This window comes from Watersipora subatra, chromosome 1 (genome assembly GCF_963576615.1).
Source record: "Watersipora subatra chromosome 1, tzWatSuba1.1, whole genome shotgun sequence".
In the NCBI taxonomy this organism is placed as follows: domain Eukaryota; kingdom Metazoa; phylum Bryozoa; class Gymnolaemata; order Cheilostomatida; family Watersiporidae; genus Watersipora; species Watersipora subatra.
Genome location: NC_088708.1, coordinates 38,924,147 through 38,950,871, shown reverse-complemented (window position 1 = coordinate 38,950,871; position 26,725 = coordinate 38,924,147). Strand labels below are relative to the sequence as shown.

General features: G+C 41.2%; 2 protein-coding genes across 2 annotated transcripts in view; both read right to left on the bottom strand.

Annotated features, from left to right (window-relative positions):
* Positions 1-14,867, bottom strand: part of LOC137387407 (low-density lipoprotein receptor-related protein 1B-like) — a 114,825-nt gene extending 99,958 nt beyond the window's left edge. Inside the window, 8 exon segments of the mRNA XM_068073825.1 lie at positions 838-1,032; positions 1,738-2,004; positions 3,665-3,851; positions 5,937-6,141; positions 6,378-6,567; positions 11,352-11,585; positions 12,210-12,338; positions 14,765-14,867. Of these exon segments, the coding sequence (XP_067929926.1) occupies positions 838-1,032; positions 1,738-2,004; positions 3,665-3,851; positions 5,937-6,141; positions 6,378-6,567; positions 11,352-11,585; positions 12,210-12,338; positions 14,765-14,867 (1,510 nt within the window).
* Positions 14,868-25,170: 10,303 nt separating this feature from the next.
* The window catches only part of LOC137387398 (prolow-density lipoprotein receptor-related protein 1-like), an 85,081-nt gene continuing 83,526 nt past the window's right edge, over positions 25,171-26,725 (bottom strand). The window contains exon 35 of the mRNA XM_068073814.1: positions 25,171-25,501. Within this exon, the coding sequence (XP_067929915.1) occupies positions 25,171-25,501 (331 nt within the window). The remainder of the gene's footprint in view (positions 25,502-26,725) is intronic.

Below are 26,725 nucleotides of genomic sequence, written 5' to 3'. Positions count from 1 at the left end.
TACGTTGTGGGTAAGTTGTTTTACGTTGTGCGTAAGTTGTTGTACGTTGTGGGTAAGTTGTTGTATGTTGTGGGTAAGTTGTTGTATGCTGTGGGTATGTTGGTGTATATTGTGGGTAAGTTGTTGTACGTTGTGGGTAAGTTGTTGTATGTTGTGGGTAAGTTGTTGTATGCTGTGGGTAAGTTGTTGTATGTTGTGGGTAAGTTGGTGTGCGTTGTGGGTAAGTTGTTGTATGTTGTGGGTAAGTTGTTGTACGTTGTGGGTAAGTTGTTGTATGTTGTGGGTAAGTTGGTGTACATTGTGGATAAGTTGTTGTACGTTGTGGGTAAGTTGTTGTATGTTGTGGGTAAGTTGTTGTATGCTGTGGGTAAGTTGTTGTACGTTGTGGGTAAGTTGGTGTACATTGTGGGTAAGTTGTTGTATGTTGTGGGTAAGTTGTGGGTAAGTTGTGGGTAAGTTGTGGGTAAGTTGTTGTACGTTGTGGGTAAGTTGTTGTATGTTGTGGGTAAGTTGTTGTACGGTGTGAGTAAGTTGTTGTACGTTGTGGGTAAGTTGTTGTACGTTGTAGGTAAGTTGTTGTACGTTGTGGGTATTGCACAACTTCTGTAAAAGCGAATCTTTGGTGAATGTCAAATACATGTCAAATATTAAGGAATTAAGTTATAAGGTACTGTAAAAACTCCATCTCATCTATGCCATCATACAAGCACTAACTGATACATGCCATCACACGAGCCCTAGCTGATATATGCCATCACACTAGCACTAGCTGATACATGCCATCATAAAAGCACTAGCTGATACATGCCATCATACATGGGACTTGATAATACTTGCCATCACACAGCTCCTGCAGCGGTATGCAAGAGTTGTCGTCACATTTAAACTGGGTTGTTGGATCACATGAATTATGGCAGTTGAACTCATCGGAGAGATCTCCACAGTCGTCATACCCATTACAGTGAGATGAGAGTGCAATACACCTCTGGTTAAGACATGTAAAGTACCTATCATCTGGGCACTTCCTTGACACTGCCAAATTATTGACACAAAACAATAAGAGATTGTTATAATATGGGTTAGATAATGAGACCGATGTAGAACCTATCATGTGAACATAATATCCTAACTTTTATGTTAGAGAGCTGATAATAAAATACCAAAATAAGTATTAAACACTTTTTTCTTTTCAGCTACATGAACATAGGCTGCGCTATCTACATGTAGGTAATTTTGATTAACAAAGAAATAGATGAGTGTAAATTAAAATTATTTTGCATTATTTATTTATTCTAGTTTTTATTTAATTTGTCAAAAGAAGCTGACATGAGAGTAACGAGATATGCAGTAATTGAACTAACAAGTGGTTAGACATGACTTACCCTATTTACACATTTCAACGGACTGAACAAGCAAGAAAAGTTCATCATTTACCAAATCAATAAAATGTTTGACTTGATTTCCAAAATTACCAAACAAACATTAGAGCCCCAAAAGTATCAACCAATCATTAGAGAACCCCTAAATTACCAGCCAATCATTGGGGAGCCCCAAAAGTAGCAGCCAATCACTGGGGAGCAACATGATTACTAACAAAGCATTGGATAACACCTAACATTACCAACCAATCATTACAGAGGCCCAAAATCACCAACCAAACCTTGGAAAGCAACTGACAAGCTGAAGTGCCAAAGCGCTTATCAGCACCCAGTAACTGATCTGTTCTAGCTCACTTACCACAGAAAAGGGGTTCCTCATCAGCACTGACACTATTACTATCGGGTGGGCAATGGTTGACTCCATCACAAGTTAGCTCCCACGGAATGCAGTCACCTTGGCAAGCAAAGGCTGTGTTCTCGAGGCATCCCTTGACAGGCTTACATGATCCAGCCTTGTCAGGGTCAACTATATAACCGTTGAAACAGCCACAAGCATGGCCCTCAGCATTGCCAATGACGGAACATGTCTGCTCGCAGACAGAATTGTAGCATGGGCTCACTTTACCTGCAGCACAAATGAGAATCTGCCCATCCGGACTGATGACACAGAGTTGGAACTAATTTCTTGGGCGACAAGGTTGTGATCATCTGTTACTACTGCCATCTATTAATAACCTCCACAGAGTTGGTAGACACCCAAAAGCAAACATTAAAATATATCAGTTATAAATATGTGTCTGATCCATTTGCCCTAACTGTCAGCAGGCTGATTTGGAGAAATTTTATACTAACAGCAAGATCCTACATTTATAGGCTCTTCTACGAGACAATAACTCCTACTCTAGGAGCTCACCCTAATCGCGCAAAGTAACGTGGAAGCTACACTACTTAGGGAGGCGAAGCGAGTTCAGAGTTTCAAGTTTAGCCGTAGCGAAGTACGATAATTCCAACAACCTTTAGAGCGAACATTATGACACAGACCATCTTACATCTTAAGGCTGGTTCACAATATACCGTCGTATGTAGGAGTTGTCCTTCCAGCGTTCATCGTCGACTATGTGCACCGTACACCAATAGCATTGACGAACAAATGTGGATACGTCGAGAGAGTTTGTAGCTGCCAAACTTTCCCGATATATTGCCGAGAATCAACGACAGCCTGTACAATGTGTACCATTTCAGCGATAGTAATCCAAGGTCGCGGATAGTGTAATTTATTTATTTTTGTTTATGATCTTTGCTGCAGGAGTAGTATTTGATTCGAGCAAGTGAAAACAAAGAGGTTTCTTAGCAAAAATTAAAAAAAGATGAAAACACCAAGTCACGGAGTATTCACTGATGAAAACACTAAGTCACGAAGTATTCACTGATGCAATCACTAAGTCACGGAGTGTTCACTGATGCAAACACTAAGTGACGGAGTGTTCACTGATGCAAACACTAAGTCACGGAGTATTCACTGATGCAAACACTAAGTCACGGAGTGTTCACTGATGCAAACACTAAGTCACGGAATATTCACTGATGCAAACACTAAGTCACGGAGTATTCACTGATGCAAACACTAAGTCACGGAGTACTCACTGATGCAAACACTAAGTCACGGAGTATTCACTGATGCAAACACTAAGTCACGGAGTGTTCACTGATGCAAACACTAAGTGACGGAGTATTCACTGATACAAACACTAAGTGACGGAGTATTCACTGATGCAAACACTAAGTCACGGAGTATTCACTGATGCAAACACTAAGTCACTGAGTGTTCACTGATGCAAACACTAAGTCACGGAGTATTCACTGATGCAAACACTAAGTCACGGAGTATTCACTGATGCAAACACTAAGTCACGGAGTATTCACTGATGCAAACACTAAATCACGGAGTATTCACTGATGCAAACACTAAGTCACGGAGTATTCACTGATGCAAACACTAAGTCACGGAGTATTCACTGATGCAAACACTAAGTCACGGAGTATTCACTGATGCAAATGCGGATAGGTTTGTGACAGTGTGAACATTGTTATCATCGATGATGACCAATGTATTGTGGCATCAATGTCGGGATACACCGATATAGTGTGAACTAGCCTTTAGTTCTCTACCTTAATAAGGGGCTACACATTTCTTAGGATTAACCTGTATGTACGGTGCTATGGCACACAATATTAAGGTGTCCAGCTAAAAATGCCAAGATACGACAGGAGTTTATGATGCTTACAAGTAGTGCGAGAAGCAATGGCTATGCCCATTGGCTGACGCGGAGGCTTTGCGATGAGGGTCTGGTTGAAAAAGCCATAGAGCTTATGCGCCATCTTAACAGACCTTTCCAGCCAGTCTGTCCAGTATAGATAGTCTCCGTGTATGGCCATAGCAAATATATGTGGTGATGCATCTTCTAACACAACCTAAGATAATCATTGACTCGCAAGATACATATGAATACTCACAAACAGGCACTGGAAATATAGCAAACTCAAGTTCAGAATAGAGTGAGTTTTGAAGATGCTGCGTTGATCAGACACCCGTTGAAGAGTTTGGCAACCGTTTTGCGGTTACCACTACCACCAAAGTGATGAATCCAGAGGCCAGATAAACATATCAAATATAAACATATCAGATATAAACATATAAGGTATAAACATATCAGATATAAACATGTCAGTTATAAACATATCAGTTATAAACATATCAGTTATAAACATATCATATATAAACATATCAGATATAAACATATCAGCTATAAACATATCAGTTATAAACATATCATATATAAACATATCAGATATAAACATATCATACATAAACATATACATAAACATATCATATATAAACATATCAGTTATAAACATATCAGATATAAACATATCACATATAAACATATAAAATATAAACATATCAGTTATAAACATGTCATATATAAACATATCAGATATAAACATATCATATATAAACATATCAGATATAAACATATAAGGTATAAACATATCAGATATAAACATGTCAGTTATAAACATATCAGTTATAAACATATCAGTTATAAACATATCATATATAAACATATCATATATAAACATATCAGATATAAACATATCAGTTATAAACATATCAGTTATAAACATATCACATATAAACATATAAAATATAAACATATCAGTTATAAACATATCATATATAAACATATCATACATAAACATATCATACATAAACATATCATATATAAACATATCAGTTATAAACATATCAGATATAAACATATCACATATAAACATATAAAATATAAACATATCAGTTATAAACATATCATATATAAACATATCAGATATAAACATATCATACATAAACATATCATATATAAACATATCAGTTATAAACATATCAGATATAAAAATATCAGTTATAAACATATCAGTTTAAACATATCAGTTATAAACATATTAGATATAAACACATTAGGCCTAAACATATCAAACTCCTGAAAATTCCTTTACGCAAGATCTAATAAAAAGGTGATTGGTTGGGGTTGTGTCACCTTGAAGTCAGCTTTGACTTGGCTTTAGTTAAGTCAACCTGTTAGCCAATCTTGAAGCAATACTCTATGTGTATATCCCATGTTAACAGTACAATACTCTGTGTATATCGCATGTTAACAATATAATACTTTGTTTGCATATCACATGTTAACAGTACAATACTCTATTTGTATATCACATGTTAACAGGACAATACTCTATGTGTATCACACGCTAACAGAACAATACTCCATGTGTGTATCACATGTTAATAAGACTGTGCTCTATGTGTATCACATGTTAACAGGATAATACTTTATGTGTGTTACATGTCAACAGGCCAGCACGCTGTGTATATCAAACGTTAACAGGACAATACACTGTGTGTATCACATGTTAACTGGACAACATTTCGTGTGTATCATTGTTGACAAGACAATACTCTACATGTATGTGTATTATGTGTTATTAGGACAATACTCTATGTGTATCACATGTTAACAGTAAAATATTGTAAGTGTTTGTTAAGTGAACAATTCTCTATGTGTGTATCACAGTGTATCACATGTTGGCTGAGTAAAAAGTTGCTAGTGAGAGTAAACTAATAAACGCATCACAACAAAATTTGCACGTGAATTACAGTATAAGATCTGCACAAGATTATTATAAGAGAGAGAAAAGTAGATACGAGGACTCACTGTGCACTCGAGGCCAAGATTATTATAAGAGAGAAAAGTAGATACGAGGACTCACTGTGCACTCGAGGCCAAGATTATTATAAGAGAGAGAAAAGTAGATACGAGGACTCACTGTGCACTCGAGGCCAAGATTATTATAAGAGAGAGAAAAGTAGATACGAGGACTCACTGTGCACTCGAGGCCAAGATTATTATAAGAGAGAGAAAAGTAGATACGAGGACTCACTGTGCACTCGAGGCCAAGATTATTATAAGAGAGAGAAAAGTAGATACGAGGACTCACTGTGCACTCAAGGCCAAAAAAGTCACACATTTCAATCTTGTCAAGGTTGGCGTCTGCCCAGAAAATCTTTTCCATCTTTTGATCAATAGTGAGACCATTTGGGATGACAATATTTTCTGTGACTATGCTGACAAAGTTAGCACCCGTAGTTTCAGCTCGCTGGATGGATGGGTTTGCATCATTCCAATTAGTCCAAAAGACGAGGCTGAAAAGAAAGGATTGAGGTCATACATCTTTCTAGCTACAAATCGTTTCCCTCTTCTACCAAAGGGAAGAGAAGGACAACATGAGATAGTTGCAAAATATTTCAATGGTCCAAAAAACACAAAAACTTTACCATTGGCTAATAGATTTGTATCTTTTGGGAACTGCAGCCCGTGCCAAGTAATCCTTGCGTATCTTCTGTCGGCATAAACTATACAGTGACTGCGGAGTACCTACCCTGAGCAAGCGTGAATGGCGATGGCTCGTGGAGCATCTAAAACATCGAGTTCGACAAGGATGCCTTCCACCACAGGGCTAACAGAAAGGTCGACGTACTTGATAGCTGGTGCACCGACACCTCTGTATGGCTGGTAGGTCAAGTAGAGATGGTCATTGGCATAGGCGAGACCTTGCACCGAGTCAGTGCCTACAGAATAATCTCTGTTAACTTAGTACTAAAACAGCTGATAAACTTCTACAGAATCTGTGAATATACTGTAAACACGTGTGGTGGGAGTTACTGGTGCAATACTTAGGTTGTTTCAATAGTCCAAATATTTACTGTCATCAATATCTTAGCATCCAATCATTATATAAATATATAAATATATAATATATAATATATATATTATATATATAATGATTGGGTGCTTTTTGGATGTATATGTGATTGGTATATATGTGATTGGATAGGTTATCTTTAACTCATGCTGCATTTATATCTAGTTGATAACCATTAGAATAGATATATCCCTTTCAAAGGCTGGCTGTCCGCAACAAGACTGTTTAACCCAACAAGATTTTACAAATGGAGCTTCCTTGTTATATTGTTATATTTTGTATTGCTGAAGTAAATAAAGATCAAAAAGAGAATCACTTAAGTAAAACTAATAGAGCGTGTTCTACACGAAGTATGTACCTAAACCTATAAATAGTTTGAAAAGTAGTTTGTATGTACATTTTTGCTACTGTCAGTTTTGAGGATGCAGTCTAACTACTTATCAGGCTGTATTCCCAATGAGAGGATAAACTGCATGCTTGAAACTGACAGCAGCTGAGAGCTAACCAAAAGCTATTTTTCAAAACTAAATTATATAAGTAATGTATATGTATACATACATGTACATATTTATACATATTCATATATATACTGTGATTTATAGGTAAAACGTCTATATTATATTAGATAAAAAATTGTTTGCTCAACCTGTGAACCCAAGTGGGTAGTAGTGTCTACTCAAACACAGGTATTGCCATTCCCAATAGTGCGCTTCTTTGCAGCTCGCTTGTGTCAACTATTACTGGTATTTAGCTAGGTCACATTCGATGTGCAAGTGTTATCGCTATTGCACCCTATGCTCTATCCAATGCTCCAATGACTACTGGAATTATAATTGTTCTTACATGCCAGCACTTTTTAATCTCCTCTCCGAGTGGGAGATATTTCTACACTTCCTACTTCCTGTTGCTGGCTATGCTGTAACCATTAGATACTGTTACATCTATTACAGTAGCAATGTTATTTTATTTGTCCACCACCACGGTATTTGGACTAGTTTGCCTAAATGTTCTTATCGGTCTGCATGTAGAAGCCTTATATGAGCTTAGCATGGTCATTCTCATTGACATTGTTAGGAGTTTTCCACCAGTGTTAGGCTAATTGAGGCCAAACACATCACATAGGCTACTGTATACTACACCTGCAAAATGATTATGCCGCTCAGTGTATGCATTGCTTGCTAGCTGCTTGTATATAAGATCATTTCTAGTGTGATAGATTTGTGATTGGAGTTGCCTAAAAAGAGCGCTTGTTACTGAGCTGCCATGATTAGCGACTCGGTATTGGCCGTTAGGTCACCTTTATTCAGCTACAGTTGTTTGGTGGAGGCCGCCGACCTATCGCGGCAGTATCAGCTTGCCCCCCTCTTTTCTACTAAAGACTAACATAGAAGTATCAGCCTGCCCCCATCTTTTCTACTAAGGACTAACATAGAAGTATCAGCATGCCCCCATCTTTTCTACTAAGGAATAACGTAGAAGTATCAGCATGCCCCCATCTTTTCTACTAATGACCAACATAGAAATATCAGCCTGCCCCAATCTTTTCTACTAAGGACCAACATAGAAGTATCAGCATGCCCCCATCTTTTCTACTAAGGAATAACGTAGAAGTATCGGCCTGCCCCCATCTTTTCTACTAAGGACCAACATAAAAGTATCAGCCTGCCCCCATATTTTCTACTAAGGACTAACACAGAAGTATCAGCCTGCCCCCATCTTTTCTACTAAGGACTAACATAGAAGTATCAGCCTGCTCCCCTCTTTTCTATTAAGGACTAACATAGAAGTATCAGCCTGCCCCCATCTTTTCTACTAAGGAATAACGTAGAAGTATCGGCCTGCCCCAATCTTTTCTACTAAGGAATAACATAGAAGTATCAGCATGCCCCCATCTTTTCTACTAAGGAATAATGTAGAAGTATTGGCCTGCCCTCGTCTTTTCTACTAAGGACCAACATAGATGTATCAGCCTGCCCCCTTCTTTTCTACTAAGGAATAACGTAGAAGTATCAGCCTGCCCTCGTCTTTTCTACCAAGGACCAACATAGAAGTATCAGCCTGCCCCCATCTTTTCTACTAAGGAATAACGTAGAAGTACCAGCCTGCCCTCGTCTTTTCTACTAAGGACCAACATAAAAGTATCAGCCTGCCCGCCATCTTTTCTACTAAGAACTAACAAAGAAGTATCAGCCTGCCTTCATCTTGTCTACCAAAAAATAACGTGGAAGTATCAGACTTCTCAATGATTGAATCTGTCGAGATGGATCCCAATGCCAAGTTAATATCTTCTAGCAGCTTGTTAGGTATGGCTTTCAGGCTTTGCTGGTTCTTCGTAATGGTATCCTGCTTTCATAGTCGGTAGTGGCTGAAAGCTTATTGGTCATCTTGTCTCTACTCTCTTTTATCCTTGAACTAAGGGTATCAGGTTTAAGGTACATGTTTTTACCAGAGTCAACAGATGTGGTGTGTGTCCCCTTGATGGTGGGTTGGGCAAACGTTCTTCATTTGATGGTGGGCTTAGGCAGACGTCCTTTATTGGCAGATGTCACTCGGGTCGTCTGTTATCTGATGTCATCTACCTCAAGTTTCGATATTAGCTGTTTCCTGACAATGTTGTTTATTTTTTGAGCAACTAATTAATTAGCAGTCAGACATAACTTGAGATGCATCTATCCAGTTGTTGCATCCTCTCCAACGTGACCACACTTCTGAAGTTCACCCATAAAGTAGCACCGCATGAGGTTTGTGTTATCAGTCAGAGTCCTTTCATCCATTTTGAGCCTTAGCAGTAGTTTTGCACTTATTTTAGAGGTTGCAGACATTATATAAGCAGAGGTCTTGTCTAGCAAACGTTCCTACCAACTGAGCTATCTGTCCTATATATATATATACATGTACATATATATAAATTTATATATATATAATTGTTTCCTCACCCCGGTTAACCCATATGGGTCGTAATTTCTGCTCTAACTCGGGTTTCCTACCAGAGACCTGGGAGTTTGAGCACTCGCCTCAAGATCTTAGCTGGACATATATATATAAAATATATTAGGAACTGAAAACTTTTAAAACGTTTTACTACTTAAAGTTTCACGGTTGTTACCATTCATCAGGTAAAATTAAAAATTATAAATGTTCTATTTTAATATTGAGCACTCTCTTCTAGTGAACTGCAACCTTCTTCTTCATCAGTATATACACTATATATATATATACACTATATATATGTATATATATATATATATATATATATATATATACAGTGAAACATGGATAACTCGCCCTCGGATATAGCGTACACATGGTTAACTCGACTGGATTTGCTTGGTCCGTTCCCACGCAATGATAAATGGCTCTATATAATTCGAACTCAACACTGTTATAACGAACTGTTTTTTGCCCAGCGGCTACCGAAAAGGTTGCTATCGCTTTAGAAAATCACTTTATTCCAAGCCATAGAGGTAAACCTCAACTTTTCGTAATTCATAAGCGTCGTTATTACCTCCATCGGCAAAACATTTTTGTCAACGACTTTTCTAAAGGTTTGGTGAAATTTGATTTATCCTGCTTTACGATGAATAGCAAGGACTAGCCGGGTCACGCGCGCAAGGATTTTCGCCACGCACATACAAAACAAAAACAGCATGTTGTTTTTGTTTTATATTTGCGTGGCGAAAATCCTTGAGTCCGTGACCCGGCTAGCCCGTGATGAATAGTTTTCCGACGTTGATTCCGTGTTGAATCAACGTCGGAATGTTGAATGTTTAAAACGTCTTAAAGATTGTTGTAATTAAACGTATACGTTGTCTTAGCTAAAAAAACTATTCATCGTTTGACCTAAACACAGAATACGTGTGTACATTCAATAAGTATCCATTCAAAAAGCGTGAGTGATATACAATGTACCGTAAACCTCGTAAAACTTTTAATTGAACTGCCTCGGAGTGTTGCTCTTAACGAATCTCAGGTAAAGTAAGGTAATCTTTGCATAAACTTCAAGAAAAATCGGCAAAATTGATCGTGGGTAAAAAGCTCAAAAGAAAAAGATGTCTTTTCTCTTGAGCATTTCAGCAACGATCAAGTTTTGCCAATGTCAATCTAAAAAACGTCCTGGCAATAACATCACCTCAAACAACAAACCAATCTCAAGTGATAGAAAAATCTCTATACTTTTTGATAAAAACGTTTTAAGCTTTACATTAGAAGAATTTAATTTGAAACAAGCCATTTGTGCTTTTGATTTATATTATAGTTTGTATATGTACATGTATCTACTAATAAATAAGCAAATACATGGACTTGTGATAGTGCTCTGACAACTTGAACGCTCTGATAATTCGAACACTTTTGCTCGGTCCCTTGAAGTTTGAGTTATCCGAGTTTCACTGTATATATATATATATATAATGTATATATATATACATGTATATATGTCTATATTTCCTGTTGAGCACTCTTTACTAGCATACTTAAATAATTATTTTTCAGATAATAATTTACCACACATACATCTGTTAGAATATCCCTTTGCAGAGCATTTTGAACTCGGTCAAATAGGTGATATCGGCAAGCTATAATCAGGCCATAACACAACTCCCTGGTTTATTACAACCTCTTATTTTACAGAAAGATTATTAATGTACTTACTCTCAAGAATATCTTCAGTAAGTGTACCATTGTAAGAGACCCAGGTGATGGTGCCTCGCTCTATATCGCTGTAGTATATACGCTGTCGGTCGACATCAATAGCGAGAGCAATAACATTCACGGTTTTGTTGGAGCTGATTGGAGGGTATGGGTAGGAAAGACTCGACTCTGAACCCATCACATTATGAAACTCTATAGCATCAATTTTGGAGTAGATCAGGAAGTCCAGAAGGTCTGCGATAAATAACATAATAGTAGAGAGTCACAGCACCTAACGCGCATAAGAAAATACTCGAGTTAATCACTAAACGTATATAATACAAACATATGTATATGAAACGTAATGGTGGCCAGACCTATATTGAATTCTAAATGAGACAAATGTGTCTAGTTAGTCGTATCTGCTATTCACACTTGCAAATACGAAGAGTGTAAATTGTTAAAAGTAATCCATAAGAAAAGAGGAAAATAGGAGAACAAAACAAAATAATTCAATTTTAAAATAGTTGAACAAAAGAATTCAATTTGGTTCTCAGCCAATAAACCTATTACCATTTTAGCCTCAGCTCTCAACACAACTTGATCACAGCAGTCATTGTATATTAATTTGACATTACATTCTTCTAACACTTTATAATAATACTACACTCTGCATAACTTCATCACTCACTACATAAAAGAACAATAATATTCTGCCAACCACTATAACAACAATGATAATAATGATGATAAAGATCTACTCAAGACCAAGTAATACTTAACTGATATGGAAATGAGATACAAACCTGCAGTCTATAGACACCTACATTACAAGCAGCTAAAAACCACAAACATTAACGAGTTGAAACAGGGTTCTACCTTCACACTTTTTCTTAGTGCTGTCAAGGACACCAATAGCACAGACACAGTGCGACTCACTCGTCTGGTTTCCATTAAAAAGGCAGAGGCCTCCACATCCACCATTGTCTGCGGCGCATGGATTGACACCTGCCAACAGATGGCAGCTTCACTAAACACTGGTAAGTTTTACGAAGTACTCTATGAAAGGTATGGAGCGATAATCACAAATTGAAACTGAAGTAGATGAGACAATAACACTGATAGTCACATTGCAACAAAAAGGAAATTCATTTTTAACTGTTTTTTAGCGGCTTGACAGAAAACTGATGTTAGCTAATTTAACAACCACTAATGTACACTATACTTAATTATATGCCATAGAAACATGTTATACAGTCACAAGTGAGAGAAACATTATATACAGTCATAAGTGAGAAAAACATGATATACAGTCACAAGTGAAAGAAACATGATATACAGTCACAAGTGAAAGAAACATGATATACAGTCAAAAGTGAGAAAAACGTGATATACAGTCATAAGTGAAAGAAACATGATATACAGTCACAAGTGAGAAAAACATGATATACAGTCATAAGTGAAAGAAACATGATATACAGTCACAAGTGAAAAAAACATGATATACAGTCATAAGTGAAAGAAACATGATATAGTCATAAGTGAGAAAAACATGATATACAGTCACAAGTGAAAGAAACATGATATACAGTCATAAGTGAAAGAAACATGATATACAGTCATAAGTGAAAGAAACATGATATACAGTCATAAGTGAGAAAAACATGATATACAGTTACAAGTGAAAGAAACATGATATACAGTCACAAGTGAAAAAAACATGATATACAGTCACAAGTGAGAGAAACATGATATACAGGCATAAGTGAGAGAAACATGATATACAGTCACAAGTGAAAGAAACATGATATACACTCATAAGTGAAAGAAACATGATATACAGTAACAAGTGAGAGAAAAATGATATACAGTCGTAAGTGAGAGAAACATGATATACAGTCATAAGTGAGAGAAACATGATATAAAGTCATAAGTGAGAGAAACATGATATACAGTCACAAGTGAGAGAAACATGATATACAGTCATAAGTGAGAGAAACATGATATACAGGCATAAGTGAGAGAAACATGATATACAGTCACAAGTGAGAGAAACATGATATACACTCATAAGTGAAAGAAACATGATATAAAGTCATAAGTGAGAGAAACATGATATACAGTCACAAGTGAGAGAAACATGATATACAGTGATAAGTGAGAGAAACATGATATACAGTCACAATAGAGAGAAGCGTGATATACAGTTTTAATGAGAGAAACATGATAGTAAATGAACAATATATATAATTCACAAGACAACCAATGAGCATTTGTAACCAAACTCGCATGCCTTCACACCATCTACAGGTAGAGATCTTTGTAATCGACCGCTCATGCCTTCACACCTTCTACATGTAGAGATCTTTATAACCCAACTCTCATGCCTTCACACCTTCTACATGTAGAGATCTCTGTAACCCAACTCTCATGCCTTCACACTTTTTACATGTAGAGATCTTTGTAATCGACCGCTCATGCCATCACACCTTCTACATGTAGAGATCTTTATAACCCAACTCTCATGCCTTCACACCTTCTACATGAAGAGATCGTTTTAATCTAACTCTCATGCCTTAACACCTATTACATGTGGAGATCTTTATAACGCAACTCTCATGCCTTCACACCTTCTCCATGAAGAGATCTTTGTAACCCAACTCGCATGCCTTCATACCTTCTACATGTAAAGATCTTTGTAACCCAACTCGCATGCATTCACACCTTCTACATGTAGAGATCTTTGTAACCCAACTCTCATGCCTTCACACCTTCTACATGTAGAGATCTTTGTAACCCAACTCTCATGCCTTCACACCTTCTACATGAAGAGATCTTCGTAATCTAACTCTCATGCCTTCACACCTTCTACATGAAGAGATCTTTGTAATCTAACTCTCATGCCTTAACACCTACTACATGTGGAGATCTTTGTAATCTAACTCTCATGCCTTCACACCTTCTTCATGTAGAGATCTTTGTAACCTAACTCTCATGCCTTCACACCTACTACATGTAGAGATCTTTGTAATCTAACTCTCATTCCTTCACACCTTCTACATGTAGAGATCTTTGTAATCCAACTTTCATGCCTTCACACCTTCTACATGTGGAGATCTTTATAACCCAACTCTCATGCCTTCACACCTTCTACATGTGGAAATCTTTGTAATCCAACTCTCATGCCTTCACACCTTTTACATGTGGAGATCTTTGTAAAAGATTTCCTTTATGAATTAATTTTAAGAATGTGTTTAGAATTGTAGCTTTTATAAAATGATGAATTTTTGTTATTGTTTCCATTTGCACAATTATTGATGCAATTTTAGTGGCCAAGCACCTGCTGAAGATGACAGACAGCAAAGAGCATGGTTATTATAAAGATAGCAACTATAGATGCACAATATATCAAATGCTAAGGGAAAATAACTCACCCGACTCTGTGCAAGAACCCTCCCAAGCCAGTGCAATGTCATTCACATACCCAGTTACGTTTGCAATAGAAACAGGATGAGCTGCAGAAAGTACGTTCTTCATGAGTATTTCACCATGTGTATACCTGTAATGTGTATATTCATCTACCTGTATATTCATCTACCTGTATATTCATCTACCTGTATATTCATCTACATGTATATTCATCTACCTGTATATTCATCTACCTGTATATTCATCTACCTGTATATTCATCTACCTATATACTCATCTACCTGTATATTCATCTACCTGTATATTCATCTACCTGTATATTCATCTACCTGTATATTCATCTACCTGTATATTCATCTACTTGTATATTCATCTACCTAAATATTCATCAACCTGCATATTCATCTACCTCTATATTCATCTACCTGTATATTCATCTACCTGTATATTCATCTGTAAAGGTTTTGTGCGACCTTCACTTTTCCTCCACTAGTACAAGACTCGGTGCATGAGTTTATACATATATTTTCTGCTTAGTTCATAAGTTGTACAAGAATGCTCAGGTAACAGGCAATGAACAGGCCCAGAACAGCTCTGCTCTTCTACACAAATGTTCGAGCTTATATAGCTAGTAAGCTCCGCCTCTGTTCTACTTGGCTGGACCCGGCATGGCTCGGCTCAGCTCAGTCTTGACTCGGCATGGCTCTGGCTTGGCTTAACTCTGACCTCGTCATACTGCCTGACTGAGCACAGCCCGGCTCGGCTTAGCTCAGCCCTAAGCTCAGCTCTCAGTGGATCACATTCCACAACACTCTTCCCTCCATTGGTGACCACGTTCTCCAATCTAGACCTTGGGAGAGAGCTTATGGTAGCCATTCGGCAGACCTCTTCCTCTCGTGTCAGGGTTCTGTCCAGGTCTTCGTCATCTGCTTCAGAGACATCTTCTCCGGGGCAGCTCGTGCTGGCCTCGGCAGTCGCCTCCTCCCACTCCTGATCTCCCTTGGGTGCTGCCACACTTACCGGCTCCGGTGCACCCAATGCTTCCTCAGCTTCTTTCAAGCTAGTTGTGACCGAAGTCAATAAATCCTGTAGCGAGGTGTTACCTTCTCCGTCCATCTTCTCGAGTGCTCTAACGTCGTCCAAAGAAAACGAGTGTTCTAAAAGGAAAGCTTTGGTCGCGTCCGTGAGGACCGTTTTGCAATTTTCCCGCGCAACCTCCAGACCGTTTTCCGGCATTTCCATAAAATAACATACACCATCTCCGTACCGTTCCGGCTTCCTAGTTGTCCGGGCTGGCCTCGGATTGTGCCGGACCGGAGTTGATTGGATTGCGAGGTTGATGGGATCTAGTGTTGTGGTTCCTTCGGTCTCCACCGGGTTTGCTTCAAGTTCTCCCGGAACTTTTTCCCGTGTGGCCGAATTGATTTCCTCGGAGCTCGGAGGGTGTCTTTGGCTTTCTTCTTCCTCCGGTCCAGCCGGATTTTCTCCCGGAGTTATCTCCTCCCCTGGTTTTCTGCAGCTTCTAGTAGCAACTTTTCCTAGCTGGGGGGGTGGCATTATAGGTACAGGGTCTATTCCGACCTCCTCCTGCTTTCTCTCCGGCCTGCTGGGTCAACCTCCTTTCATGTTAGGATCCCTCCTTGGCTCCAAGGTGGCCGGAGCTTGCCCAACCTTTCTGGGCAGGCATGATAAGGTTTCAGCCTTCCTTCTCTCTGACTGGAAGACTGGCCCTGTCGTTCCACCAGATATGTGTGGTTCCCCCAGGCCTTCAGGACCTGGTATGGTCACAAAAACTTTGCCTGCAGCTTGGGATTTTCTCCCCGTCTCCGGCGTTTAATCGTGAGCCATACCCAGTCGCCTGGGGCGTACAGCGGTGGCTCCTCCCGATCTTCCTTTTTCACCTCTATCTGACTTTGTCGTAGCGCCTTGTGCACCGTCTGCAGCCTCTGCTGCACCTTAAGGGCGTGCTCGTGGGCAGGAAAGAACTCGGTCGGTGGTGGGTGGCTTTCCAGCTAGTTCGGCAACCTCAGCTCCAGTCCCAACATCAACATGTTGGCTGTCTCTCCGGTTGCGGAGTGGGGGGGGGTGCCTCGGTATGCCCTCATCAGCTGGAGAAGCAGCAGGTTCCACTCGTCTTGTCCCCGGGTCATAAGTAGTGCCCTAAAGGAGTCCCCGAGTGTTCCGTTCAACGATTCCGTTGGCCTGTGGGTGATAAAGAGTCGTATGGGTTTTCTTCACGTTCCAGAGTTGGCACAGTTTGGCCATCAGTTGGCTCTCAAACTGCGCCCCCTGGTCCGTGTGGATCTGCTCGGGTAACCCCAGGTAGCAGAAGACTCGCCGATCCAGTGCGTTTGCGACCACCGAGGCCGTGGCGTCAGGTAGTGCCAGTGCGTCCTGCCATCGGGTGAAGTGGTCGGTGAGAACCAGCACCCACTTGTTCCCCCTAGGCGTGACCGGAAATGGCCCCACCAGGTCCACGGCCACTTTCTGCCAGGGTCGTCCAGCTTAGAGCCTTCTTTTCCCTCTGGCCGCCTTTGTCCCTTTATGCTTTGCGGCCTGGCACACCTCACAACTCTTGATGAGCCGTCTGACTGTGGCCGTCAGTACGGGCCAGTACCAAGTTAGCTGGAGGCGGCTTATCGTTCATCCCATCCCAGAGTGAGCCAAGGCGTGCGTTTGCCACACCGTGGTCTCCCGCATGGCTGGGGGCAGATGGCACACTATCTGGCGTGGCCCTGCGGGGCCACGCGTGCTTCCAGCACGCCATCCTGTCATATGCGCAGAGAGTCTCGCATGTGATGCAGGATATCCAGCTCTCTGCTCCCGACTTCCAGGTATTCCGCTGGCACCTCTTCCCCTGTGGCGATGGCACGATACATGATGGCCACGGGTCTTTGTCCAGTGGCCTGTGTCCTTGCCAGCTCGCCCTTTGGTCCTGTTATTCCTGGTGTAGCTGGTAGCCGCTCGGAGGAACCTCCGGCACCCAGGTTCAATCCCGCCACTGTTGGGCAGGAGTCCTGTGCGAGTTGCCAGCCGGCCTTCCGGGGTATGCGACGTTGCCCAGGGTTGATCCCGCTTTGTCGAGAGTGGGAGTCTCATCCAGGCAACTGGTCGGTACCCACGCGGCTAACGGCCCTTGTTCCCTTGCCAACTCCTTCCATGAGAGGGCCCCCCTCTCTCTGCTCAATGCTCATGCATTGCCGGCAGTCCTCGCAGGTTTGCCTGCTCAACTCATCTGCGTTCCCATGGTGAATCCCTGACCGATGCTCCAGGATGTAGCGGAACTCAGTCAGGATCTCTAGCCACCGGGCTACCTGGTTCGAGGGTTTCCTCCTCCTGCATAGCCACCGGAGTGGCGCATGGTCCGTCCGTAAGAGGAACTCCTGGCCATACAAATACGGCCAAAAGTGCTTCACTGCCTTTACCACCGAAAGCAGCTCCCATTGAGTGACGCAGTAATTGCGTTCCGAGGAGGTGAGGGTCTTGCTATAGTAGGCAATGACTCTCTCGCAGCCCTCCTGTACTTGGGACAGCACGGCCCCCACTCCACATCCGCTGGCGCCTGTGTCCAGGATGTACTGCCTCCGGGGATCCGAGTAGCCCAAGATCGGGGCGGTGCTGATACTATTCTTCAGTGCGTTGAAAGCGATCTGTTCCCTTTCCGTCCATCTTCAAGGCTCTCCTTTTGCAGTCAGTCGGTGCAAAAGATGCGCTATAGTGGCAAACTCCAGAATATATTGTCGGTAGTAGCCGACCGTCCGAGGAATCCTTGGAGTTCCTTCACTCCGCGTGGACTCGGCCATTCCGTGACTGCTTTCACCTTGTCAGGGTCTGTAGAGACTCCGTCCTGGCTTACTATGTGGCCCAGGTACCGGACCTGAGGTTGCAATAGTTCGCATTTGGACGGCTTTAACTTCAGTCCGGCCTTGTGGAGTCTCTGGAGGACCTCCTCCAGCCGGTGCAGATGCGTATCAAAGTCTGGGGCAATGACTATAATATCATCGAGATACAGTAGCAGCATTCTCCAGTGGAGGCCGTGTAGCACACGTTCCATGAGTCTTTGGAAGGTGGCGGATGTCTGAAAGGCAACACCTTCCATTTCCATAATCCGGACCGTGTCAAGAAGGCTGACTTCTCCTGCGCCTCTGCATCCAGGGGTACCTGCCAGTACCCGCTCACCAGGTCGAGCGTGCTGAAATAGTGGCTGCCGAACAGGGCGTCCAGGCTGTCGTCGATCCTGGTTAGAGGATAGGTGTTCTGCTCGGTGACGGCGTTTAGACGCTGGTAGTCGATGCAGAAGCGCCACTTCCCGTTCTTCTTGCGGACCAACACTACGGGGGAACTCCAAGCTCCTCCGGCTGGCTCGATCAGTCCCTGGTTGAGCAGATCCTGGACTGGTCTTTCGGCCTCCTTCTCCGGTCCGAGTCTGTGGGGGTTGCTAGATTGGCCGAGTGCCCTCCTTAAGTAGAATGGAATGTTCCACCTTGGTGGTCCTTCCTACGTCGTCATTGTCACTTGTACTGAACACGGTGGCATATCGACTCAGCAAGGAGGCCAACCTCGCCGTTTCACCCGTCCCCTCACAGTTCGGCTGGGCCGACTGGAACAGTTCCTCAAGGTGAGCCGGCACTCTATTGATTGAAGTCGAACCGGCGCCACAAAGTAAGGGATCGTACTCTTCGATCTGCGGGGTCTCCAATCCCGTGTAAATGCTGATAATGGCTCCGGACCGGAAAGTCAATGACCGCTTCGTAGCATTCATGCAGCGGGTGATGACCTGTCCCTTGGATCCCGGCTGATTCAGTCTACTTGCTACCGGAGGTCCGTCGAGAAATCGTTTGATCAGTCCCATGGGGCAGTAATTTTGTGTGGTGATGCGACAGTGTATTGCCATCTCTGTACAGGTGGGAACCACTACCCCCTTATCACCTGTACCTTGCTCTGTAGCAGCAGTCCATGTCGATCCGTTCAGACTAGCTGTCTGCCATCCACTCGGGCTACCGGTTGCTCAAAATCGAGAGAGCACTGATGGGCCATGAAGAATGGCATTTCGAGTATGGCATCCTTGCTCAGACGGCTAACCACAAAGACTTCCTCTGTTTTTACATCCCTCAGGCGGATGGCCAGACGAATTATCCCAAAGAAAGAGAGCCGTGTTCCATCAGCCAATAGTCCATGGCTGTCACTCTCCTCGAGTTGGTCCCGTACGGCTCCTGGCAATCGGTCAAAGACCTGCTTATTGATCAGGTTTGTGGTGCATCCTGCGTTTAAAAGAAACCGGATGGGCCGACCCTCCACTCTTCCTGGGAGGAAATAGCTGGTGGAGTGAGGGCTTGCGCCGAAGTGGTGTCTTCCAAGACATCTTCCGAGAGCCTTCCTTTCTGCGGTAGGGCGGGGTCGGTCCCTCGGACCGACCCACGTCCGCGGTAGACCCACGGCTCCTGTGATTGCCATCCCCAAGGTGAAGAAAGGGTCGGCCCTGCCGCCTTTAAGGCAGGCTTCCAACCATCCAGTCTAGTGGGGATGGTTCTCGCTGTCTGGTGTGGAGGGGATTTGGAGGTCACCCTCCTTCGTTTCGGGCCACATCCCTGCCGTTCGCATGGAGAGACATAGGCGGTATCCGGAACAGTGGGAATGTCCAGATTGGCCTCACTCAAAGACTGGCAGTAGTTTCGTGTCTCCACAGGCCTTTCCTGTGCACAAATTTTCCTCGGCCTAGTCCTTGATGGTTGAGACCAACCGTCAGCTGTCACTGAATCCCGTGTAGTCCTATTGTGTTTCCGGGGTTGTTTGGCCTTGGTACAGCCAGTAGTCGGAGCTACTGCTGTGGCCATTCTTCGTTTCCCGAAGCCGGGTTGGTGTAGCGAGGGCAATTCTTCTGCATTTGCCCGGTTGCCCACATCCCAGCAAAAGATAGCTGGCTGGCTCCTCTCGGTTGGAGTGCGAACCTGCTCCTGGAGCCGTTCCACCTTTTCCGTGAAAGTTTGGACCAGCCGGGCTAGACGTCCTATAGCATCGGTTTTGGCCGAGTTCACCTGGTCGGAAGTTCATCCCTCCAGGGTTCGTACCGAAGATCCGGTGGATTTACGCTCGCCTCCTTGGATCTGAAGGTAGTCGTTCCCGACCAGTACAGCGTCAGCCAGCATGGGCGTATGTACGGCCAACAGATGTTGCTGCAGGGCAGGGTCACTTAGTGAGCTGCAGAGGCTCTCCATAGCCATACTATTTCGGTGTCGATTCGGCAGGTCCCCGTACGCAATGCGTACCGACCCCTCGACCTCCATAGCATGCTCCTGAAGTATCGTCCTTTCCTCTTGCCTAAGGGCGTTGAGCTGGCTTAGCACCTGCCTAGCGGATAGCCTGAATCTTGCCCGGAGGGCATTAAAAATGGCCTCCTGGTCCTCGGCCTGTCCGCAATCCTCAGCCTGTTCGCCCAGTGCTACCCAGAGGTGCAATAGGGTTGGTTCTTTCGTCCACTGTTTGGTGTCGGCTACCTCCGTGAAGCGAGCAATGAAGTACTCCACATCTCCCTTTCCAGTGTACTGAGGAGTCTTAAAACGTGGTGCCGGTTCCTGAGCCTTTGGCATAAGTAGTATCCGTTCTAGTGCCTCGACTAGTCGGTCTGGTCCCTGATCAGCGCTTCTTGCTCTCCTATTAGCCATGTCTAGCTTTCAATGGGTTACTGCTCTCTTTCCAGAGCAGTGCCGCTACTGTGTCCGTTGGCTCCTTTCCGCGGTTCTTCCTGTAGGAAGTTCTTCCAGTAGGAACTCGCTGCCTCTTCAGGCAAGTCTTGTCAGAGCCTGTAGTAGGTTTCTACTCCTGGGGCCGTACATCTATTGGGTCCGATACTACAGGGCTGTCCGCAGCTCTTTCTGGGTTTCTTCCCATGGGAAGTTCTTCCAGTAGGAGCGCGCTGCCTCCTCAGGGTTATACATATATTTTCTGCTTAGTTCATAAGTTGTACAAGAATGCTCAAGTAACAGGCAATGAACAGGCCCAGAACAGCTCTGCTCTTCTACACAAATGTTCGAGCTTATATAGCTAGTAAGCTCTGCCTCCGTTCTACTTGGCTGGACCCGGCATGGTTCGGCTCAGCTCAGTCTTGAATCGGCACGGCTCTGGCTTGGCTTAACTCTGACCTCGTCATTCTGCCTGACTGAGAAGAGCCTGGCTCGGCTTAGCTCAGCCCTAAGCTCAGCTCTCAGTAGATCACAATCCACAACACATCTACCTCTATACTCATCTACCTCTATATTCATCTACCTGTATATTCATCTACCTGTATAATCATCTACCTGTATATTCATCTACCTGTATATTCATCTACCTGTATATTCATCTACTTCTATATTCATCTACCTGTATATTCATCTACATGTATATTCATCTACCTCTATATTCATCTACCTGTATATTCATCTACCAGTATATTCATCTACCTGTATATTCATCTACCTGTATATTCATCTACCTGTATATTCATCTACCTGTATATTCATCTACCTGTATATTCATTTACCTGTATATTCATCTACCTGTATATTCATCTACCTGTATATTCATCTACCTGTATATTCATCTACCTGTATATTCATCTACCTGTATATTAATCTACCTGTGTATTCATCTACCTATATATTCATCTACCTCTATATTCATCTACCTTTATATTCATCTACCTCTATATTCATCTACATGTATATTCATCTACATGTATATTCATCTACCTGTATATTCATCTACCTGTATATTCATCTACCTGTATATTCATCTACCTGTATATTCATCTACCTTTATATTCATCTACTTCTATATTCATCTACCTGTATATTCATCTACATGTATATTCATCTACCTGTATATTCATCTACCTGTATATTCATCTACCTATATATTCATCTACCTGTATATTCATCTACCTGTATATTCATCTACCTTTATATTCATCTACTTCTATATTCATCTACCTGTATATTCATCTACATGTATATTCATCTACCTCTATATTCATCTACCTGTATATTCATCTACCAGTATATTCATCTACCTGTATATTCATCTACCTGTATATTCATCTTCCTGTATATTCATCTACCTCTATATTCATCTACCTATATATTCATCTACCTGTATATTCATCTACCTGTATATTCATCTACCTGTATATTCATCTACCTGTATATTAATCTACCTGTATATTCATCTACCTATATATTCATCTACCTCTATAATCATCTACCTTTATATTCATCTACCTCTATATTCATCTACATGTATATTCATCTACATGCATATTCATCTACCTCTATATTCATCTACCTGTATATTCATCTACCTGTATATTCATCTACCTGTATATTCATCTACCTGTATATTCATCTACCTGTATATTCATCTACCTGTATATTCATCTACCTGTATATTAATCTACCTGTATATTCATCTACCTATATATTCATCTACCTCTAAATTCATCTACCTTTATATTCATCTACCTCTATATTCATCTACATGTATATTCATCTACCTCTATATTCATCTACCTGTATATTCATCTACCAGTATATTCATCTACCTGTATATTCATCTACCTGTATATTCATCTACCTGTATATTCATCTACCTGTATATTCATCTACCTGTATATTCATTTACCTGTATATTCATCTACCTGTATATTCATCTACCTGTATATTCATCTACCTGTATATTCATCTACCTGTATATTCATCTACCTGTATATTAATCTACCTGTGTATTCATCTACCTATATATTCATCTACCTCTATATTCATCTACCTTTATATTCATCTACCTCTATATTCATCTACATGTATATTCATCTACATGTATATTCATCTACCTGTATATTCATCTACCTGTATATTCATCTACCTGTATATTCATCTACCTGTATATTCATCTACCTTTATATTCATCTACTTCTATATTCATCTACCTGTATATTCATCTACATGTATATTCATCTACCTGTATATTCATCTACCTGTATATTCATCTACCTGTATATTCATCTACCTGTATATTCATCTACCTTTATATTCATCTACTTCTATATTCATCTACCTGTATATTCATCTACATGTATATTCATCTACCTCTATATTCATCTACCTGTATATTCATCTACCAGTATATTCATCTACCTGTATATTCATCTACCTGTATATTCATCTTCCTGTATATTCATCTACCTCTATATTCATCTACCTATATATTCATCTACCTGTATATTCATCTACCTGTATATTCATCTACCTGTATATTCATCTACCTGTATATTAATCTACCTGTATATTCATCTACCTATATATTCATCTACCTCTATAATCATCTACCTTTATATTCATCTACCTCTATATTCATCTACATGTATATTCATCTACATGCATATTCATCTACCTCTATATTCATCTACCTGTATATTCATCTACCTGTATATTCATCTACCTGTATATTCATCTACCTGTATATTCATCTACCTGTATATTCATCTACCTGTATATTCATCTACCTGTATATTAATCTACCTGTATATTCATCTACCTATATATTCATCTACCTCTAAATTCATCTACCTTTATATTCATCTACCTCTATATTCATCTACATGTATATTCATCTACATGTATATTCATCTACCTGTATATTCATCTACCTGTATATTCATCTACCTGTATATTCATCTACCTGTATATTCATCTACCTGTATATTCATCTACCTGTATATTCATCTACCTTTATATTCATCTACCTCTATATTCATCTACCTGTACATTCATCTACATGTATATTCATCTACCTGTATATTCATCTACCTGTATATTCATCTACCTGTATATTCATCTACCTGTATATTCATCTACCTGTATATTCATCTACCTGTATATTCATCTACCTGTATATTCATCTACCTGTATATTCATCTACCTGTATATTCATCTACCTGTATATTCATCTACATGTATATTCATCTACCTCTATATTCATCTACCTATATATTCATCAACCTGCATATTCATCTACATGTATATTCATCTACCTGTATATTCATCTACCTGTATATTCATCTACCTGTATATTCATCTACCTATATACTCATCTACCTGTACATTCATCTACCTGTATATTCATCTACCTGTATATTCATCTACCTGTATATTCATCTACCATAGATCAGAGTACTCTGACTACGCGTATACTCATCTTATATCTCACTATATCTCTGTATATACACACGTCTTGCCTGTTCATCTATTACGAATATCTGTACTTACATATTTCATCGTATATACTAAATCTATGTATCTATCTGATATTTATCCAAATGCCCATAATTGCATAATCCCACTACATCTTCAGTATCTGTATTATTGATTCCAACTGTATATCAGTCTACCCAGAACATGTCAAAGAACTGCAGATATATGATGCATGATACAGACCTATGCAAGACATAGTAGACAAAACCGCCTTGCACCGCAATCGATGAACAGTTCTTGTTGTCCAGACTAATACTGTAGGCGGTGCGATGAGAACCATCAAGATCCATAGAGGTGATCTGGTGAAGACCATCGCATACAAACAATCGGTCACCGACTATATCCACAGCCATAGCTGACGCACCTATCAGTGGAGATGAACCAATGAACTCCGCTGTCCGGTTATTTCCTAGACGCATTTTCGTGATGCCACGAGCAGACTCCAAGTAGAAGAGATAGCTAAAAAATAGATGCAAAAGCTGACAATTTAAATTCTTAAGAGAGGAAGCAGGTGAGTATTAACGATAGAGTCAGCTCTGAACTAGGTTACAAGTGCAAACGATTGCACAATGCATACTATATATGAGTGTTCACATGTATGAGCCTTGCAAGAGATGGACAACTTCTGAGATTGTTTTGAAGACAAGAATAGCAAACTTTGGTGTAGGTTGTTAAGTCTTGGAAAGAAAGGATTTACGAGAGTAAAGTGTTTACTTTCTCTTATGTTTGAATCACCACATCAGCTAAACCTCCCTGAAGACGAAAACTGGTAAATTATGCCCTCCTCACTAAACGTCCAAACTAAAGCAACTTAAGAAGTATGGATTCTGGCAAACATTGCCTTCAGTTTGCTGAACAGTGATAGAACACAACAGAGTCATACAAAGAATTGGCAGCATTGCTCTGTTTTAAGTAAAAGTGGAGACAAATTTTAGCTTTGAATTTCTTTGCACTGAATACATACTTGTCAAATATTTACAACCCGTTCATCTATGCAAATTTGTTAAAAAACATTTGCTGGTCGTTCCTTGAAAAGGTAGTGGGAAATTTCCCTATTGACATCCTATTTCAAATCTCATGCAGAAAACACTCGGTATGAAACCAAGACTTGTAAAGCCTGGTTTCCATATGACAACGCAATGATCGCGCGCGGCCCAGTGATCGTGCGCAATGCATTTCTTGGGCCGCGAGGCAGTGTTTCCATATCGCGCGTAAGCTCCATGCTTGCATTGGACAGGGTGGATATTTTCCTTACTTTTTCGTAGGAGAGACATATTTCTTCGGAAAAACTGACCTCCGTTGCGAAATTACGCTGTCATATAAAAATCAGGCTTACTCTTTCGTACGGGAGACCGATTTCTTCGGAACAAAGCCTTTCGCTGGAATTGTAGGATAGGTTGAAAAGGTCTAGCGGTGTATTGTGGGATACATAATCGCACGCACCCATCGCAAGGATCCATTCTGTTGGATACTTGCGATCAGCGTACGCACGTCGCGCGACCGTCGTACGTTGACGTTTCCATATCACAACTGGCCTACGCACGACGTCGTGCGCCTTGTTGCGCGCCTTGCGCTGTCATATGGAAACCAGGCTTAAAGCCTGGTTTCCATATGACAACGCAATGATCGCGCGCGGCCCAGTGATCGTGCGCAATGCATTTCTTGGGCCGCGAGGCAGTGTTT